Source organism: Nanorana parkeri, unplaced genomic scaffold (assembly GCF_000935625.1).
Source record: "Nanorana parkeri isolate BGI_ZX_2015 unplaced genomic scaffold, ASM93562v1 scaffold379, whole genome shotgun sequence".
Lineage (NCBI taxonomy): Eukaryota > Metazoa > Chordata > Amphibia > Anura > Dicroglossidae > Nanorana > Nanorana parkeri.
This window is the reverse complement of record NW_017306647.1, coordinates 1,091,613-1,110,691: the sequence shown is the minus strand read 5'-3', so window position 1 is coordinate 1,110,691 and position 19,079 is coordinate 1,091,613. Positions and strand designations below refer to the sequence as shown.

Sequence of the window (19,079 nt, the reverse complement as noted above, 5' to 3'; positions counted from 1 at the left end):
CCCCCCCCAGGAGGTGCCGCGGCCTTGTTCCTCACTCAGCCAATCAGCTGCAACCAGTGAAAAGTTCAACATACATCAGCGCAGACGTGTCAAAGAGCGAGCCGCGTCCCATGACAACCCCGCCTGAAACATGTCAGCTCCTGCTCAGACTTGCTGGGAGCCGCTCCCATTCTTCTCGCCTTACGTTCCTGGTTACTTTAACCATACACTGACCTGACTGGCTCCTGAATTCTGCGTGCACCCCCTGCAATGGTTTAGTGGAACCTTCCGGTTACATCACCATGATCAGCGCTTCCCCTCTATACCAAGACATCAGATGAAAGAGGTTTCTGTGTCCACGTGTCCAGGTGTACTGGTCTCAGGTGTACATACCAGTTACCCCAGTATACACACTGTTCTGGAGGTGTCACGTGTCCAGGTGTACTGGTCTCAGGTGTACATACCAGTTACCCCAGTATACTCACTGTTCTGGAGGTGTCACCTGTCCAGGTGTACTGATCTCAGGTATACATACCAGTTACCCCAGTATACTCGCTGTTCTGGAGGTGTCACGTGTCCAGGTGTACTGGTCTTAGGTGTACATACCAGTTACTCCAGTATACTCGCTGTTCTGGAGGTGTCACGTGTCCAGGTGTACTGGTCTCAGGTGTACATACCAGTTACCCCAGTATACTCACTGTTCTGGAGGTGTCACCTGTCCAGGTGTACTGGTCTCAGGTGTACATACCAGTTACCCCAGTATACTCACTGTTCTGGAGGTGTCACCTGTCCAGGTGTACTGGTCTTAGGTGTACATACCAGTTACCCCAGTATACTCACTGTTCTGGAGGTGTCACCTGTCCAGGTGTACTGGTCTCAGGTATACATGCCAGTTATCCCAGTATACTCACTGTTCTTGAGGCGTCACCTGCCCAGATGTACTGGTCTCAGGTATACATGCCAGTTATCCCAGTATACTCGCTGTTCTGGAGGCGTCACCTGTCCATATGTACTGGTCTCAGGTGTACATACCAGTTACTCCAGTATACACGCTGTTCTGGAGGTGTCACGTGTCCAGGTGTACTGGTCTCAGGTGTACATACCAGTTACCCCAGTATACACAGTGTTCTGGAGGTGTCACCTGCCCAGGTGTACTGGTCTCAGGTGTACAGTTGGTCACAGTACAACCCCAAGTCTCTCTCTGTACCCCAATACATGCACCCCCTGCCATGCACAACCTTGCAACCCTCCCCCGCTCTACCCCTTGTATTACCCCTCAGCGGGTGCAGTGTGTGGGAGTGTGATGACATGTTCCTCCTCCGGGTGACCCCGCACACACCCCTCTCCTCCTCTCTGTTACCTTGCTGGGTGGGCGCCGGACCAGCACACAAACGGTTAACCAAACGACTGTCCGGGGCTCAGCCAATCACTGCCGGAGCGGCCCCGCACACCCCCTCCGACCTGCCGGAGGCCACCAATCACCGCCCGCCATGACGCCGTGATTACGTTTGTCATGGACGTTGCCTGGGCAACGCGGTGTCTGCGCGTGTGCGTTATCGATGTCCTCAACAATAAAGATTCTGTAGGATGTATACCAATTCATCAATATCTGTATACTGCCCATGTGTGTCCCGACATAGCATACCAGCCGGGACCGACCCGCTTCTCAATGGTCTACCCCTGGTTGTCAATAAGATTTATATATGAATCAATCCCCGCCCATGCATATGTAAATACAGCTAATTCATACGCAAACCCCGCCCACCAATATTGCACCATGGTCAAAATTAACAATGAACCTTGCCAGTGGTTACACATGTACGCCACCTGGGGGCACTGCTTGGGATACTGAGTATAGCAACAGTGTATATACCTCTGTTACATTAATGATCCGTGTATATAACTCCATTACATTGTTGGTCAGTGTATATGCCTCCGTTACATTGGTGGTCAGTGTTTACATGGGTGGTCAGTGTGTAAACCTTTGTTATATTGGTGGTCAGTGTATATACCTCTGTTACATTGCTGGTCAGTGTATATACCTCTGTTACATGGGTGGTCAGTGTATATACCTCCGTTACATTGAATCCCTCCTTTTATTGGTGGGCATTGTAGCTTCCCCCTTATATTGCCACAGGCATGACTCCCAGAGCAGTCCAGGATTATCTATACTGCTCTCTGTATACATGCAGGACTGGGCCGAGGGGTAGGTCCCAAAGGCAGCTGCCTTGGACACTTCTGCAGGAGGAAGAGCGAAAAGGGCCGCTGTAAGATGACGCCACCACTCCTTCCCAGTATGGAGGTGACCATGTTCTGATGGGCCTGGCGTGGGCTGGTTGTTTATATTCTGCGGCGGACATCTTGTTCTCCTGGCCGCTCCTGCGCAGTACATGCCTATTGACTTCTATTGGGTTTTGTCTACCCCCATCTCCTTGCCTAGAGACGAGCTCCATTGCAGTCAAGGGGATGTACTGCGCAGGAGCAGCCAGGAGAAGGAGACGTCCGCCACAGGATGTTAAGAAACAGAGGACGCCACAGGATGTAAACAAACGGAGGACTCCACAGGATGTAAACAAACGGAGGGCTCTACAGTGCACAGATGAATGCTTATTGCATTCCAACGGGCCCGGCTTTGCATTTGTTTACATCCTGTGACATTCTCCCTTTGTTTACATCCTGTGGTTGATGTCTCCTTATCGTGGCCACAACGGTGCAGTACATCCCCATTGACTTCTATGGGGTTTATTTACCTCCATCTTCTGGCTGGGAGATGAGCCCGATTCATGTCAAGGGGATGTACTGCACAGGTATGGCCAGGAGAAGGCAACATCCGCCACAGGATGTAAACAAATGGAGGACACCACAGGATGTAAACAAATGGAGGACACTACAGGATGTAAACAAATGGAGGACACCACAGGATGTAAACAAATGGAGGACACTACAGGATGTAAACAAACAGAGGACACCACAGGATATAAACAAACGGAGGACACCACAGGATGTAAACAAATGGAGGACACTACAGGATGTAAACAAACAGAGGACACCACAGGATATAAACAAACGGAGGACACCACAGGATGTAAACAAACGGAGGACACCAGAAGATGTAAACAAATCGAGGCTGAGTCCAGCCACTATCCCTCTGCGCACTGGGAGGGAGAGGTGATGTCACCTTAAAGGGGCCTAAAGGATAAGTGCACTTTGTTTTGATTGCCCGTGGGTGAACCCACCCCTAGTGCACAACCTGGGGTGCTTTGCTACTCACGGCAGGTAGTAACGGGAGCATTCATTCATAATGGTGCTGACCCCTGGCTATGTCCTGTTGTTCATCCCCAGACTCCGACTGTCTCCTGCAGTGTGTCCTAGGCCCCATTCACGTCACGTCTGTTAGGCTTTGTCACTGAACGTAGGCCCAGCCAAAGGACGACAAGCTGAAATCCATTGTGTAAAACAGGTCCAGTTTACAGCAACCATACTGCGTAGGTGTGCGTTGCGTGACAATGGAACGTGCTGCATTTAAATGCAGCACAGCGCGTCACAGCGCATCTTTTATCACCAATATCACCCAGCGCAACATATTGCCGCGAAACGGAGCCTATTGGAAACAATGGATTCCGGCTTCTTATTGCATGGACCCTGCATTCAGCAACGCAACCCAATGCAGGTGACGCAAGGGCAACACAATTATCCCAAAAGAGACAGAGGGGGAAGTTGCTGTTACTCATAGCAACCGATGGAGTTATCTTAGGGCTCATACCAGGTACACTGATCTGCATTGATTAGGCTCAAGGCATGGGCACCCCAAGAAAGATTGCAGTCTATTTTCCCCCCGTTCAGGCCACATAGTGCGTTAATGTCAGCAAGACACCTATATATTACTATCACAGGAAGGGGAGGGGGGGCGACTCAGCTGGAGACACGTTTACTCTAATTGGCTGCCGCTAATTAGGTGAGGATATAAATGTCTCTCCGGTCTCCCCTCCCCCTCCATAGAGAGAAGCTAAGATTTGGGTGCTGCAGAAAGACATGTGAGTCTGTGATCGATTGTTGGTGAAATGATGAACCAATGTATTGATCTGTATGTAGAGATAGATCTATTGTGAGGTCGATGGATCTATAGATGAATATGAGATCAATAGATGGATATAAGATCAATAGATGGATATAAGATCAATAGATGGATCTATAGATGGATATGAGATCAATAGATGGATCCATCCATGCATCCATCCATACAGACAGACGTTGTCACCCTGTAACATGGGCCAGCCTTCAAACCCCTTGCATAGTAAGCCGGCTGCCCTTGTTGGCAATGCAATCGTTTCCCTGGGCAACCTTAAAGTGCAACTGAAGCCAAACATTGTTTTGCTTTGGAGAAGAATTAGGACCCCTGTCAGGTTTTTTTTTTCTTGCTGCCTTTGCCCCAGTTCGGAAGATTCGCCCTGGCGACCATTGTGAAAGCGAGTACAAACCCCAAATATTGGGTTCTCACCAGAACAGCAATAGATGGGAAATCCTTCCCATGGGGACACCAGTTCTGGTGATCCTTCTGACCAACTAGGATTTTTTTTTGCTCTTTGGAGGGATTTCCTCTCACTTCCTGTTGTGGCTATCAGACAGGAAGTGAAGGGAAATCTAACAATGGGACACTGATGGCAAAAAAGTTTACAGGGCTTTTAACCCTCTATCCAAAGCTAAAAAAAAGTCTTGGCTTTGGTTTTACTTTGAGGGTGTTCTTCATATTGTAGGGGAAGGGGAAAGGGCAGAATCCTACACTGGAAGTGTCCATCTTGCCCTTGAATTGCCACAAAGCTATCTTTAGTTTTCTGAGTATAATGTGGTGACAGGTTCTCTTTAATGTGTTTGCTGCTGATGGTGAAACTGGTTGTGTGTTCCAGTGGCAAACACTTTGATTAGTAAGTTCAATCAGATACAACTCAACCTGCTATGCCATGCTCTGTGTGTTTGCAGCCATTGCTACGTCCGCCATGCCCCGAAAACAAAAAAGCACCCCCCTGATAATGCTGGATTTAACCCCTTCCTCCGTGGAGCTGATGAAGAGGGCTCAGCTGCAGCAATACTGCAAGAAGCTGGGACTGCATGGAGGGGGAAAGGTGAGGCGGCTTCTTCTCGGTGGGGCTGCGAGATAGAAGAGGCCAAAAGCTGAACTTTAACTCTTTCTGTCCACAGAACACGGATCTCATCCAGAGGCTGCAGGACCACTTCAAGAAACCCGCCAACAGCAGCCAAGTAAGTCCAACCAAAAGATGCTCCTCGTATCTGTGAACACTTTTTTTGGGGTTCCATTGTCTGATGCCTTGCCACCTGTAAGTCTGTGTTGGGGGACCCTTCAAGTGTCTGTCCTTGTTCTAGGACTTGCCAAGTGTTGGTGTGTCCTGGTTCTGAGACCCCCCAGGTATCGGTGTGTCCTGGTTCTGAGACCCCCCAGGTATCGGTGTGTCCTGGTTCTGAGACCCCCCAGGTATCGGTGTGTCCTGGTTCTGAGACCCCCCAGGTATCGGTGTGTCCTGGTTCTGAGACCCCCCAGGTATCGGTGTGTCCTTGTTCTGAGACCCCCCAAGTGTCAAGGTGTGTCCTTGTTCTGGAAGCTTCCAAGTGTTGTCGTGTCTTGTTCTTGGTCCCTGTGTCCATGTTTCTTCATGTGGGATCCTCCAGGTGTCTGTCTTGCTGTGGGGCCACCAAAGTGTCCCTGTATCTTGTTGTCGGACCCTCCATGTGTCTTGTTGATGTGTCTTGTTGATGTGTCTTGTTGATGTGTCTTGTTGATGTGTCTTGTTGATGTGTCTTGTTGATGTGTCTTGTTGATGTGTCTTGTTCTGAGACCCTCTTGTTCTGAGACCCTCCAAGTGTCAAGGTGTGTCCTTGGTCTGGAAACCCAAGTATTGGGGAGCCTTGTTCTGGGACCTTCCAAGTATTGGTGTGCCTTGTTCTGGGACCTTCAGGTGTTGGTATATCCTTGTTCTGGGACCTTCAGGTGTTGGTATATCCTTGTTCTGGGACCTTCAGGTGTTGGTATATCCTTGTTCTGGGACCCTCCGAATCAGAGCAACAATCCAAAAGTGGTCCTCATCCACAAATGACCACCTCTGAGTTGCGGCACCTACCTAGTTGCCTTTGACAACTGCAGTGTTCTCCTCTGTGTCATGTGCTCGGATATGCTATACCCACCTTTGTCATACATACCACTTCCACCGCTGCCTTGGTAACGCCGCCTTTCTAGGCCTCTAAGTCCTGCGCATTGTACCAGTTGTACCCTTTGTGTAGATAGGGGTCCATTCTGCTCATCTGGGTGTAACTGACACTTTGTGAATGTGCCATCTGCCATGAGCCCATTCACCCCACTTCTCCAGATCTGTTCCTCTTGTAATATTGATGACATGTTTTCTCTGACAGAAGTCTCCTCGGACCCCTTCTCCTCCACCTTCTCCTCCACCTCCTCCACCTCCACCACAGGATGCTAAAAACCATCCAGAGCCTCCAGGTAAGACCTTCTTCCTGCACTGACCCTATACATAGCAAATGAACCCCACCAGCAGAGGTGTTGGTGCCTTAGGGTTTTCTTTTAAGGGTACCTGTCAGGAAAGCAGCGTGGAGGCCGTCATCGCTGGCTTGTTGAGGTGCATGCTGAGGATATCAGCCCTGGAACATGTACTTTAAAATGTTAATGTCCGCTCCATATTAACCTGACAGATTCCTTTTTAAAAGTCCTCCTCCCATGATCCCTTTTCAGCCCATTGCATTTTTTTTTTATTGCACCATACCCAGTGCTGTTGTACCCAATTTCCCAGATACGTACGCAGGTTTGTAATCCCCATGGCAAGAATGCTGCGTGTATATGGGCAACACATCGTGCCGGAAGCCCTAATTCCTGTAAACATTGGTATATGATTAGGGCCGGATTTTCCACAAGGCCAACCAAGGCCCGGCCGCGGGGCAGCAGGGAGTAGAGGGGCAGCAGGGAGTAGAGGGGCAGCAGGGAGTAGAGGGGCAGCAGGGGTGTGGAATTCCTATCTCCCGACGCCCAGGACATGCATGCCTGTACTGTATATGATAGAACACCTACTCCAGGGCCAGTCCATGCAAAAGCCAGCCAAGTGGACCTGAAGTGCAGATCCAGGCATAGAGTTTTTATAGGACATAGTGTGTGATCTTCCCTTATTTTTGATCTGCAAGCATCAGGTCGGTATTCCATAAAGGAAAGGACCCAAGTATAAATGTGTGGCATGTATGAAGTATCACTGCTGAGAGTCCCCCGGCGGCCTACTCCTGATGCCACAAGAAGGTGTGGGTATAGAAGTGCAGTGCTTGCCTCTCTGGTAATCCATATTGCGTTGTGATCTTCCCGGCACCGTCCTTCTCTGGTATGTAAAGTGTTTCTTCATTATGATTTACTGAACAGTGAAGGTGTGGCCAATGATTGCTGATGTTCTGTTCTGCAGGAGGACGAGGCTGGTGTGTGGTGCATGGGCAGCAGCTGACCTACAACCACTGGTTTCCCCTAACCCTGCGCTGTGGCCGGGTCTGCCTTACCGGTCGTGGCTCCTATACCCCTCTCCACCTGACTCCTTCCTCTGTCTCCACTCCGCCCGGGCTTCAGGACAACCTCATATGTAGTGACTGCATGGAGAGGTCAGTTATACTATCCGGAGGGTATAAACTACATTCCTGTACGGCTGCGATTTATATAGACTGAATGATTTCCGCAATTGTTTTCATTAGAAATCAGGAGAAGGAATCCCGGCTGCAGCAAAAGTCCATTATTCAAGGTATGTGTCATAGATGCTTATGAAGATAATAGAAGGGGTCGGGAAATGATGATAGCATTCAGGAGCAAGTCAGGGCAATCTAGGGATCAGCATGCAAAGAAAATATTCTACTGAAAGCTTCAACTCCTGGCCCAAGTGAAAGGAGGATTTCCTCTTCCTGTTGGTGTGGTGCAGGGGCATCCCGAGGCCGGGTGTCACCCAGTCTACAGACTGGGTGACACCCCGCTGTGCCATCGCGTGTGCGTGGCCATCTGATTGACGCCTGCCGGCGGCCATCTTGGTGGTGGACGACGGCAGAGAGAGGAGGCGACGTTCACTCGGCGGGATGAGGTATGCCACCGGGTCCCTTCCTCTCTCCTGACACTGTCGGGTTCTCGGTCCATGACTGAGTGCCCCGACTTTTTAGAGGGGGGGTGACACCAAAATGACTCATTTTCATGTCACCCCTGCAATGGTTTATTTGGATGTCTGTGATGCTTCTTGTCCAATAAAAGGGACATATTTATCTTTATTACTGAGTGCTGGTGATTTCCTGATCTCCCTGCAATGGTGTCACCCGGGTGTGGGCCGCACCCTACCTTGTGACGCCACTGGTGTGGTGACCAAGGAATTCAGTTCTCAATAGTCTTTGCAGTGACTCACATCATGGCAGACAACAATCCTAAGATCTTAGTTTTAGGGAGGGTTAGTGTAAGGATTACAGGGAGGGTAAGTGTGGGGATTAGTATTTTGGCTGCAGTTAATTTTTGGGTTAGTGTTCTAGTTGGGGTTACAGGGAGGGTTAGTGTTAAGGTTATAGGATAAGTGTTAGGGTTACAGGAAAGATTAGTGTTAGTATTCTGATTGGGGTTACAGGGAGGGTTGGTGTTTAGGGTCTGAGTTTTAGGGAGCAGTAGTGTGAGGGATAGAGGAAGGGTAAATGTAGAGGTTAGTATTCTAGTTGGGGTTAGTTTGGGGGTCAGTGTTCTAGTTGGGGTTAGTTTGTGGGTCAGTGTTCTGGTTGGGGTTAGTTTGGGGGTTACTGTTCTAGTTGGGGTTGGTTTGTGGGTCAGTGTTCTAGTTGGGGTTAGTTTGGGGGTCAGTGTTCTAGTTGGGGGTCAGTGTTCTAGTTGGGGTTAGTTTGTGGGTCAGTGTTCTAGTTGGGGTTAGTTTGTGGGTCAGTGTTCTAGTTTGGGTTACAGGGAAGGTTAGTGTTAGTATTCTGATTAGGGTTACAGTGAGGGTTGGTGTTTAGGGTCTGAGTTTTAGGGAGCAGTAGTGGGAGGGATACAAGAAGGGTAAATGTAGGGGTTAGTATTCTGGTTGGAGTTAGTTTGTGGGTTAGTATTCTGCTTGAGGTTACAGGGAAGGTTTTTAAGGTCTGAGTTTCAGGGAGGGTTAGCATTGGGGGTTACACAACAGAATCCTCTGCAGATGGCCCAGCAGACCTGTGTCCTGGCTTAGGGCAATGGAGGAAAACTACTTGACAGTGAAAAGCCATCTGTAGAACATTTCACATGAGGCTGCAAATAAGACAATACATTTAATAGCAGCTCCTGGAGGGTTTGGGCGATGAACAGCAGCAGAGTATCTGTAGAAAGTCTCATTAAACATATTATGAAATTAATTGTTTTGCAGATGGATCGTGTCCGAGCACCGGCCAGTCTACCTCTATGGGGTAAGATATACTAACCAGATATAAATGTCTTTCCCAATCGTCTGAGGCCCCAGCACTTTGTCATGTGACTTTTCTGCCTGCAGCACATCTCGCCATCGTAACAAGTCTGGAAAATTCCAACCACAAGAAGATCCGGAGTATGCAAAAAGGGTAAAAGTGCCAAAGTACACATCTATGGAATACAATTATAAAATATTCAGGACAATGAGATCTTTAGGTTGATGAATGTGGTTGTGACTTTTTTTTCCTTTTTGCAGGTGGATGAACTTCTCGACCAAATGGCCGCAGGACACGTCGACTCCCAGAAGGTCTTACAGCCTATCCGGCCGGCCGTTGTTCACTCTCCGGTGGGGAAACAAGAAAGGAGCCCCATTCCCATAAATCCATAAGCAGGGGGGCAATTCAGAGTACAAATTCAGAGTAAAAAAAACAAAAAAGGAATGTTGTTTCTCCAATGATCTCTGCTCAGAATTGCCCCATTTCCTACCCATGGAAGCCGTAGATCGCTCGCTGACTCTGACGAGAGCCGTTTTGCAGTTTTTAATGTATTTCCACATAAAGTGGCAAATAAAAGACATCCTTTTTTTTTAATGGCTTCAGCTGGAATTTTAAGAATGTTCTGACCACCTGAGCCCACCCATGCCACAAGTTGTAGTAACCACTCTTTCACTTTACTGAAGCCAGACTAGCTCAAGGAGGATTCTGATTGGTTGCTGTGGATACTGTGCGCTCCTCCTGGCACTGTTCGTGTAGGCCAATACATGTTGATTTAAAGTAGATCTAATGCCAATGCTTTAAGCGGTTGACACCAGAACAAGTGTCCTCATGGGAAGATTTCCGTCTTTTCCTGTTTTTGATGATTTGTGCAAAATATTGGCTCTTCCCTCGCTTTCAGTTCTGACATTCAATAGATCTTCACTCCAGCACTCGGCACCCTGCGGCCACTCTGTTGGGTACTGTGTAGCCGGGTCTATGCGGACCACCTCACAGGCCGCATGCAGCCCATGGGCACACCAGTTGGACAGCCCTGATTATAGCTGGTGCTAGAGGCCGTGCTAGACTTCAGAGGAATTGAATTGGGAGTCCCTTCCTTGTCCGGCACTAACACCTTAAATTCTTATTTCTAAGAGCAGTGACCAAAAGTAACCAATTAGAAATGTCTCTACCATATATGTCACAAGATGGATTCTAATTGGCTGAATGGACTTGTATTTTGGTGTGTTTTAACAATTGAATTGTGTATTTTTATCGGTTTAATATTAATTTGAGAAACATTTGCGCAATTATCGCACGGCCTACAAATTTAGTATCACCATCTTTTTATCCTACCGGACCTGCGCTTTCAGAAAATATATGGTTTGGGGGGTCTTTTACAAACGCTAACAACGCAGCAGTTGAAAATCAAATCAATAGGAAAAAATTGCAGAAAATTAAAAAATGGCTTGGCCAGCTGATTTGAAAAATGTTCCGGAGGGCTTGGCAGCGAAAGGGTTAAAAGTAGATATCAACTTGAAATGGACGATACTTAGTTTGAAATGGACGATACTTAGTTTGATAGGGCACTGTGTATGATGAGCAATTGCCATTTTTTTAAAAATATTTGTTTTTTCAACTTTTATGCTTTTCAGTGCTGCTAATCTCCGCCAGCCTCTTTTAGCCATTTCTTGTCTACATGCCCTCTCTCCAGTATTGGCTGCACATCATTGCTCTGGACCAGTTTCCTGATGGTGACCATGGCAGACCATGCCTGAGCATAGCCTTTTGTAGTCAAGCAGCCTGTACCAGGGCTTACTGCCCTATTATGCCATTTGTAAGACCAGGGCTGTTCTGCTTTCCCCCATGAGTGGGGCAACCCATTGCGTAACTGCCCCTGTGTAGTTTGTTCCAGTTGGCAGTAATTGCAACAGTGCTGCTTGCAGTGGGTAGTCCCGGGCTGCTCAGACTCCTGGTCTGCCCTGCCCATCCATGTTGCATCAGTTGACTGACAGCTCTTCACCGTCCCTATCTGTTCTGCCCATGCTTGCAAATGACCTCCTGTTCACAAATCTGTCCCCCATCCACAACCTTGCCTGCTGCCATCACTAATACCCCAAAGCATTATGGGGCTTGTAGTTCACAGAAGTGCCTAGAAGGCATTGGTTGTGAAGCTGGGAACCTCAATGATGCCCCCTACCAATGCCCTGGATACTCCTATGTTGTGTTGGTAGCAATGACATCTGGGGCCTTTAAAGTTTGATGCGGTGACAAAAATAAGCGAGAGTGAAAAATATTTGTCCTTGGGGGAATTTAATTTTAGAAGGGATTTTAAGAGTTCTGCTTTAAATTACCGTATTTTTCTCTCCATAACATGCGCCTGACCATAAGACGCGGGGTAGTTCCTGACAGCTGAGATAGGTGGCGCGGTCTCAACGATCACACGAAGAATGGACGTTCTTTGTCTGCTCTATGGTGAGCGCCTATGCTGTGGTCACGGGTCCCCCAGAGGAGCGGGGGACCCTGAAAACTGTGGCTGGGGGGGGGCTACACAGGATCGCCACTTCTCCTTTCATACAAGTGATCTAATCAGATCACTTGTATGAAAACGAGCAGCGGCTCCACACTATACTTGTCAGGAGCAGGGCTAAATGTACAAAAAAAAACTACTCGACGGGCGATAGGTATTCCCTCAGCTCTCACACATTCGCTCCATAAGACGCACAGACATTTTTGCCCGCCTTTTGGGGGGGGGGGGGGGGGGGGGGGAGTGCGTCTTATGGAGCGAAAAATACGGTATATTTTAAAAAGAATGTAACAGTTTTAGATATAGCTATAATCCCAATATTATTGAGCAAGGCTTTATGTTAACACCAAGTATGGGTACCACACCTTTTGGCATATGGGGTGGGCGTATCGTTCTTTTCTCATCGAGCGCAGACGCACATAAAACAGGAGGCCGCGTTTTACAAATCTCGCTCTTTATTGCCTGAAAATAAAGCAAGTTCGAGAAGCAAAGGTGATGAAGACAGACGACGCGGGAGATTCAAACATGCCCCGTTCTTCAGACACTCGTCAGCGCGGTTTTGGCGGTCATGTTTGAATCTCTTGGACAAAGTGAAATAAACCAATGAAAAGAAAAAACAAAACAGAATTGTGATGCGGGCTGTACAGCTGAGCGGTAATCTCTGACCCATTCTGGCAGAGGAACAGTGAAAAGAGCAACACCGTGTGTGGTAATGGGGCCGGCCAACGGACTTGGGCGCTGGAGGATTTTGAATGGCTTTATGGTTTTCGAGTAGCTCCCTCTGGAGCACAGACATCGCAGTATTACTTTGGCACAAATGACATTGACAAGGATGGAAGGTCACATGATGAAAGATGGAGAAGATCGTAGGGTGAAGGCACAGAGTTTTAAACAGACGCGACACCAACAAGCATGTTTGGAGCAGGCCAAGGGCAGCCATGTTTCTAGTAGACCAAGAGTGAACTCTTATCTATATATACAGGTCAAATAACTCCCTGATTATTATTATTTTTTAAGTTTTCACAACACTTTTTTTTTTTCCATAAACATAATTGAAAGATTTAAAAAGCCCAAACGCACGCACACTTCCCCCAACACAGGGGTTGTGCTTCCAAATATTAAATGAAAATAAAAGACTAATTTTGGCACTTACAAAAAATTTGGAACACAAGCACAATGGTTTCTTCACATAGGGGTTTCCATCACGTTGCCGTAAAGCACGGCGGGTTACAGAAAAAGCGGTGAGCACAAGCGATAAAGACACGGCCCGCGAAAGGCCAGTTTTCTTAGAAATCAGCGCCCAGCACAACAAAAAGTACGTTTTGTCCTGGTGAGCTATTGATTTCCGCACTCGAATTTGTTTTTTTTTGTTTATTTTGTTTTTTTTACAATTGGTCAGAAGAGCTTCCTGTGCTATTTCAAGGAGCCGGAGCCAATAGTGGTCTTGACCAAGACGGTGGCTCCTTTTGAGGAGAAGGGCAGGTGTTTAGAACTCTGTGGCTGATGGTGAAAGGTCACATGACAGACGATCGCACGGTGAGGGACTGTGCAGCTTGTGATTGCGATCTGTAAATTGAGACCCTCAGTCTGTGTATAATCTGGAATATCCCTCATGTATAACCCCACCCGCCCCCATGTTGTACCCATAGTTCATCTTCAAATTGACACCTCGTATTCCCGGGTATCCTGAAACAGAAGACACAAAAAGCAGGTTAGGGTATGTGGGCCAAGGACCTTCACTGTGATGCTAATTTATATACATATAATAGATTGGTGGGTTAAAGGAGAATTATGAGGGGAGTGATTTTCACTCAGCCTCATAATCTGAGCCGACCTGAGACAATGAGACTGTCACAGGTCGGCTCAGTAGATTGGGAAGTGAGCGAACACATACCAGCGCTCGCTCACTTCTCCATCCTGTCACTGCAGAGAGCCGTGACAGGGGAGGGACTGGATTCCCCCCTCCCCGCTCCGATCCTCCAGCGCTGACTGGCGGAACAGACGGGGGAGGGGGCGGGTACAGCTGGCTCTGCCTCTAGATAGGCAGAGCCAGCTGTCACTCACGCAGCTGGGCGGATCCCGGCACAATTGTCGGGATCCATTTCAGCTGCGGCGTCTCAGTATACTGCGAGCTACAGCCCCCTATATACTGAGCCTAGGGTGACGGGAGGACGCTAGTTTGTGTCCTCCCGTTACCCTAAGGAGAACTATGGGGAAAAGCCCTGACCCCATAGTTCTCCTTTAAGGTACCACATCCGTAATATTTATATAAGATTTCCACAAGCACCAGTATGTCAGACTGTACCGGCACCTTTAAAGTTCGGCATGCTGGTGTTTGTTGAAATCTTAATTTATATTAGACATGTGCGATTCGTTTCATTCTGAGTCAAAATTCGTAGGAACTTTCCGAAATTCTGACACATCCGAATTTCCGGAACCCAATGCATTCAAATGTGTCGGAAATCGAATTTCCATTTCCGAATTTCGGATCACGCCCGATTTTCTTTCAAAAACTAAACTGAATGGGACATGTGACTTTTCTGACCAATCGGATGTGTTTTTCGGTTTAATGCATCCAAATGGGTCTGAACACGAATGTTCGTTACGGCAACATGGGAGCCGTATACAGTATACATATAATACTAAAGCTGAGGCTCCCAGACCCCAATGGCATTCGGGATCCGAAGTTCCGAATTGCTTTAGTGAGGTCCCAATTGCCATTGGGGTCTGGGAGCCTCAGCTTTAGTAGTATATGGATCACAGACCCCAATGGCATTCGGGACCTCCCAAATGACATTCGGAAATTCGGATCTTGAATGCCATTCGGGTCTTGGAGCCTCAGCTTTCCTATTAATCGCACTTAGTAGAAGACTAGGGGCACTCTAAAAAAGCTCTCAGTGGAAGACCTAGACACGGAGTAAAATAACAGGAAAACCAATCAGAGCAACCAGGGCACTCAGAAAAAGAACCGTCATACTCAGTAGAAGACTTGTAGAAAACCCAGGGCACTGCAAAGAAATCCTGGGGCACCTTGTATAAAACCCAGGACAAGTGCCTTGGATGTCAGGGTTTGCTCCCGTCTTCCATGGGGTTCCCTGGACAGCTGGAAGATACAACCACTCCAATGTTTCCTGAGGTAGCTCTAAGGTCTATTTCCAATCTGGGATGCTTTAAAGGACCATTACATGTTCAAGGCAGCACTCACATCCCCATGATGCAAGTATCGGGAGATAGGAATTCCACACCCCAGCTGCCCCCCTACTCCCTGCTGCCCCAAGGCCAGGCCTTGGTTAGCCTTGTGGGAAATCAGGCCCTGGATGCAAGTGGCAGGTCATCGCACTTACCCCAGCCTCATATAATGGGTTGTTGAAATCGGACTCCACGGTGATGGGGCTGTATGAATGGGAAGCTGGGAAGGAGAATCCAAAAAGAGACTTTCCTTGAAACCTGAGGAGGGAAGCACAAAGAGATGTTCAGTTGGCTAAGATCATACGAGTGCCAGCTTAATAAAGCAACCACCAACAGTAATATTTACCTGTGGAGTCAGCCACTGGCTTCTTATATCTTGGAAACACCTCCCTGCCATAATATCTGGCTCTGTTCCTGGGAGTTTTGCATGTTCCCACCTATCTTTGTGTGTTCCAGCTACTCCCGTTACTTTCTTCATTTCCTACCAAACTAGGTTTTCATTTGTGAGAGCTTAATTCTATTCTAATGGCCTTATTTACAAATTATCTATCCAGTGTATAGCTGGGTGAATGCCCTTCACAAGGCACTACTGCCACTAGATGGGGCTGTATAGAAAAGCCCCATAGCCCAAGCCTGCATAGAAAAATCCTCCTTAGTGCCATCTAGTGGCAGTAGTACTGTTATATAGGCATTGGCCCAGCTAAATGCTGGGGGGCGGGGGGGATTTATAAACCAGCCCCTAAGTGTTCAAGTAGGGCAGTGCTAAGTGTTCGGGTGTATTAGTTTTGGGGATTTATTGGCTAGGAGTAAAATTTGCAGCTACACTATTTAAATGATCACTGGTAAGGGCCAAGTGCCCATCTCTATGAATAAATCTGCCCGCCTTGTCAGTTCCCTCCTGTCTGAATACATTCAACCAGCTGCAGCTTTCTGCATCAGTGTTGCCGATCCCACCGGGAGTGCACTCACTTGGTATAATAGATGTATATTCCACCAATCAGAAGGATGACCAATATAATGGGCAGGAAAATGGCTAGCGCAATGTTCCCACCTTCCATCTGGTGGGATGGGTCTGTTGTCTGGGCAACTGGAAGAGAGCAAAGACAAGTCACTCACCCAGTGATATCCTGTAGTGGACCATGAAATGGAAAGAGGTGACCTGGAGCACGAACCTGGGAGGCGGAGTTTTATGATGGGTAATGAACAAAGTGGTGGCCCCCTGGTCAGGTATAACAATGAACAATGGTATGGCACAGGTGAAGCTTATGTTATGATGGTGGTGAGAGGTTTGTGCAGAAAATGATGACTCTACAGACATCCACTAAATCAGACCTTCCAGCTTTCTGTCATCCAGGAGCTCCTCATATGCAACTATAAATGAAAAAAAAAATTAGACTTACTGCAGTTGTACAACTTTCACATATCTGCCTCTGATATTTTGTTAATAAAAACAGAGGTCTCCATATGGGTACTTTGCAATTGAATGGGAAAGTAGCTTGCCAATGCTGAGACACCTCTGCACAGAGTGGTCCCAACTCCAGTCTAAAGGAGAACCTGCACTGGAATATGTAAAGCCTTGGTTCTCAACTGGTGGGTCGTGACCCAAAGGTGAAACGCGACCTCGTGATCAGTGGGTCGCCGCGTGCCTTCCACTTTTCTAGGTAGGAGGCTCCTCAGCCTTCCCCTAGCACAGCACTGTCAGTTCTCGAACTAAGCAGCTATTCAAAATATGCTGCCTGATACTGAGTGTCAGCTTGAGGTGGGGTGGGCTGGAGCTATGGCCGCGATGGAGCTCCATCCATATGTGCATTGCTTACAGCTCCCTTGCATGCCCTGTTGAGGTGTCGGGACCCGAGTGATGTCACATTCTGGCTCCTGTCACCTCTACAGGATGTGCAAGGGAGCTGCACAAGCAATGCACATATGGATGGAACTCCAGCACAGCAGTCCACACTGGACCTCAGGCTGAGGATCCATTCCAGTTTCCGTAAGATAGGGAGACTGGGTGAATTTTTTTTTAAATTAAATTTTTTTGGGGAGTGCATATGTGTGTGTGAGAATGTCTGTGAGTGTGTGAGAATGTCTGTGAGTGTGTGAGAATGTGTCTGTGGTTGTGTGTCTGTCAGTGTTTTTGAGGGCCCATTCACACTAGTACAGTGCGTTAATTGCACAGTCCCGTGCCATTAACGTACTGTACCACGCAATTGCACCTACCGCGCGTTCTGGTGTGAGCGGTGCATTACATTGCCAACCATTTAAATGGCACCCTAAATGCATCTCCCACCCACAGTTCTATTGCTCACATCAGAACGCGCAGTACCGCAATGCCATGCTTTCCATTGCAGTGCAACTCGGGTCACGACTTAATGACCAAGGACAAATGTGGGTCCTGAGGTTACACAGGTTGAGAACCACTGGTGTAAAGTAATGTATAGGCTTAGGGCATGCTTCCCAGAAAACAAGGCCTAGCCGATTTCAATGCCAAGGTGCCATGGTGCCACTTAACTGGTGGCCATAGTAAAGTAAGGTGATCCTAAAGGACTTGTTTTACTGTGGCACACCTTCAAATCTTCTAGAATCAGCTTCCACTGAAGATCTTGGCATTCGGTCACATGACATATCAGAGCCAATGAAGTGCTGAAAGACTTCCCTCTCCCTCCCTGTGGTTACAGGTCTGAACAGGGGGCAGGTAGTCCATCCAACAGTTCAACATTTCCAGCCCAATCTTCCTTTGCCCACTTAGAACTTTCTTGGGTGATTTTTTCCCATGTACACCCCTGTGATATGTATCTCATGAACCTTGTCTCCCAACAATCTCCCAATGAACTCCTGCAGTAGCACGAAAAACTATTTTAGAGTTATGAGGTGGATCTTTTAGTCTTCCAGAATGCCCATGTAGCCCAAGGCTAACCTTTTCCCTCCTTAAAACCATAATAAGATGCAAGGGCCAGACTCACGTGAGGCACCTCCAGAGGACCGTACATAAGTGCACACCAAATACAATCCAATTGCTAGACGACTGAGGCAGTGTGTACCCTGGAGGACAGCATTGTTACTGTTTGTGTAACAGCCAAGCCACCAACATAATGGGAGAAACCATGATTAAAAAAGACTTAGGAGCAGAAGGATAACCCAACTGGACATGGTATGATCCTTGCCAGCCCAACATCGGTCTGGAGAAGGAATGTGAGACTTTGATCATAAATAACATAAAAGATATAAAACTAACACAGTCACAGAAATACTTAGTTAAAGCCCCCCAAAAAATTGGTTGGAGCTACGCTTTAAACTAACAATTTGACCAAACTAATCAGAATCCTTTAACTAATCATCCTTCACCCCTATTTGTAGGTACCTTCAAGGAGAACTATGACATGACTGATTTCCACTCACCTCATAGTTCTAAGCCGACCTGTGACAATGAGACTGTCACAGGTCGGCTCAGTAGATCGGGAGGTGAGCGAACACATACCGGCGTTCGCTCACCTCCGATCCTGTCACAGCTCTCTGCCGTGATGGGGAGGGGCTGGATTCCCCTCTCCCCGCTCCGATCCGCCAGCGCTGACTGGCGGAACGGACGGGGGAGGGGGCGGGTACAGCTGGCTCTGCCTCTAGATAGGCAGAGCCAGCTGTCACTCACGCAGCTGGGCGGATCCCGTCATCTAAGTCGGGATCCGCTCCAGGTGCGACGTCTCAGTATACCGCGAGCTGTAGCTCGCGGTATACTGAGCTTAGGGTAACGGGAGGACGCTAGTTTGTGTCCTCCCGTTACCCCAAGGAGAACTATGGGGAAAAACACTGACCCCATAGTTCTCCTTTAAAGGAGACTATCCTGTGAGAAATTGCTGACCTTCTAATGAACATTCTAGTTGCCTGGCTGTGATCAGGGCCGGATTTTCTCTCTCTGCTGCCCCAAGGCCATGTTCCTCAATGCGCCCCCCTCTCCGCCAACCCCCCCCCC

The 19,079-nt window shown here is 48.0% G+C and overlaps 3 protein-coding genes across 4 annotated transcripts in view; 1 reads left to right on the top strand and 2 right to left on the bottom strand.

Annotated features, from left to right (window-relative positions):
- The window catches only part of DUSP14 (dual specificity phosphatase 14), a 13,536-nt gene extending 12,150 nt beyond the window's left edge, over positions 1-1,386 (bottom strand). Inside the window, exon 1 of one of the 2 annotated variants that reach the window (XM_018559097.1) lies at positions 1,340-1,386. Coding sequence is in view for 1 of the 2 variants with exons in the window: in XM_018559096.1 (XP_018414598.1) it covers positions 1,253-1,289 (37 nt within the window). In the remaining variant the exon portion in view is untranslated. Of the gene's footprint in view, positions 1-1,252; positions 1,318-1,339 lie in introns of those variants that run through there. The other variant, XM_018559096.1, reaches the window with a different exon arrangement.
- Positions 1,387-4,973: 3,587 nt separating this feature from the next.
- LOC108789151 (developmental pluripotency-associated protein 4-like) lies at positions 4,974-9,821 on the top strand. The gene is made up of 8 exons (XM_018559086.1): positions 4,974-5,099; positions 5,176-5,235; positions 6,400-6,487; positions 7,446-7,635; positions 7,726-7,772; positions 9,390-9,429; positions 9,513-9,579; positions 9,687-9,821. Exons 1-8 carry the CDS (start codon positions 4,974-4,976, stop codon positions 9,816-9,818), a joined length of 750 nt encoding a protein of 249 aa, XP_018414588.1. The 3' UTR covers positions 9,819-9,821.
- A 3,137-nt stretch (positions 9,822-12,958) lies between these two features.
- The window catches only part of SEZ6L2 (seizure related 6 homolog like 2), a 39,728-nt gene continuing 33,607 nt past the window's right edge, over positions 12,959-19,079 (bottom strand). Inside the window, exons 15-18 of the mRNA XM_018559141.1 lie at positions 16,451-16,491; positions 16,088-16,205; positions 15,274-15,376; positions 12,959-13,615 (exon numbers count right to left, since the gene is read on the bottom strand). Of these exons, the coding sequence (XP_018414643.1) occupies positions 13,586-13,615; positions 15,274-15,376; positions 16,088-16,205; positions 16,451-16,491 (292 nt within the window). The 3' untranslated portion in view covers positions 12,959-13,585. The remainder of the gene's footprint in view (positions 13,616-15,273; positions 15,377-16,087; positions 16,206-16,450; positions 16,492-19,079) is intronic.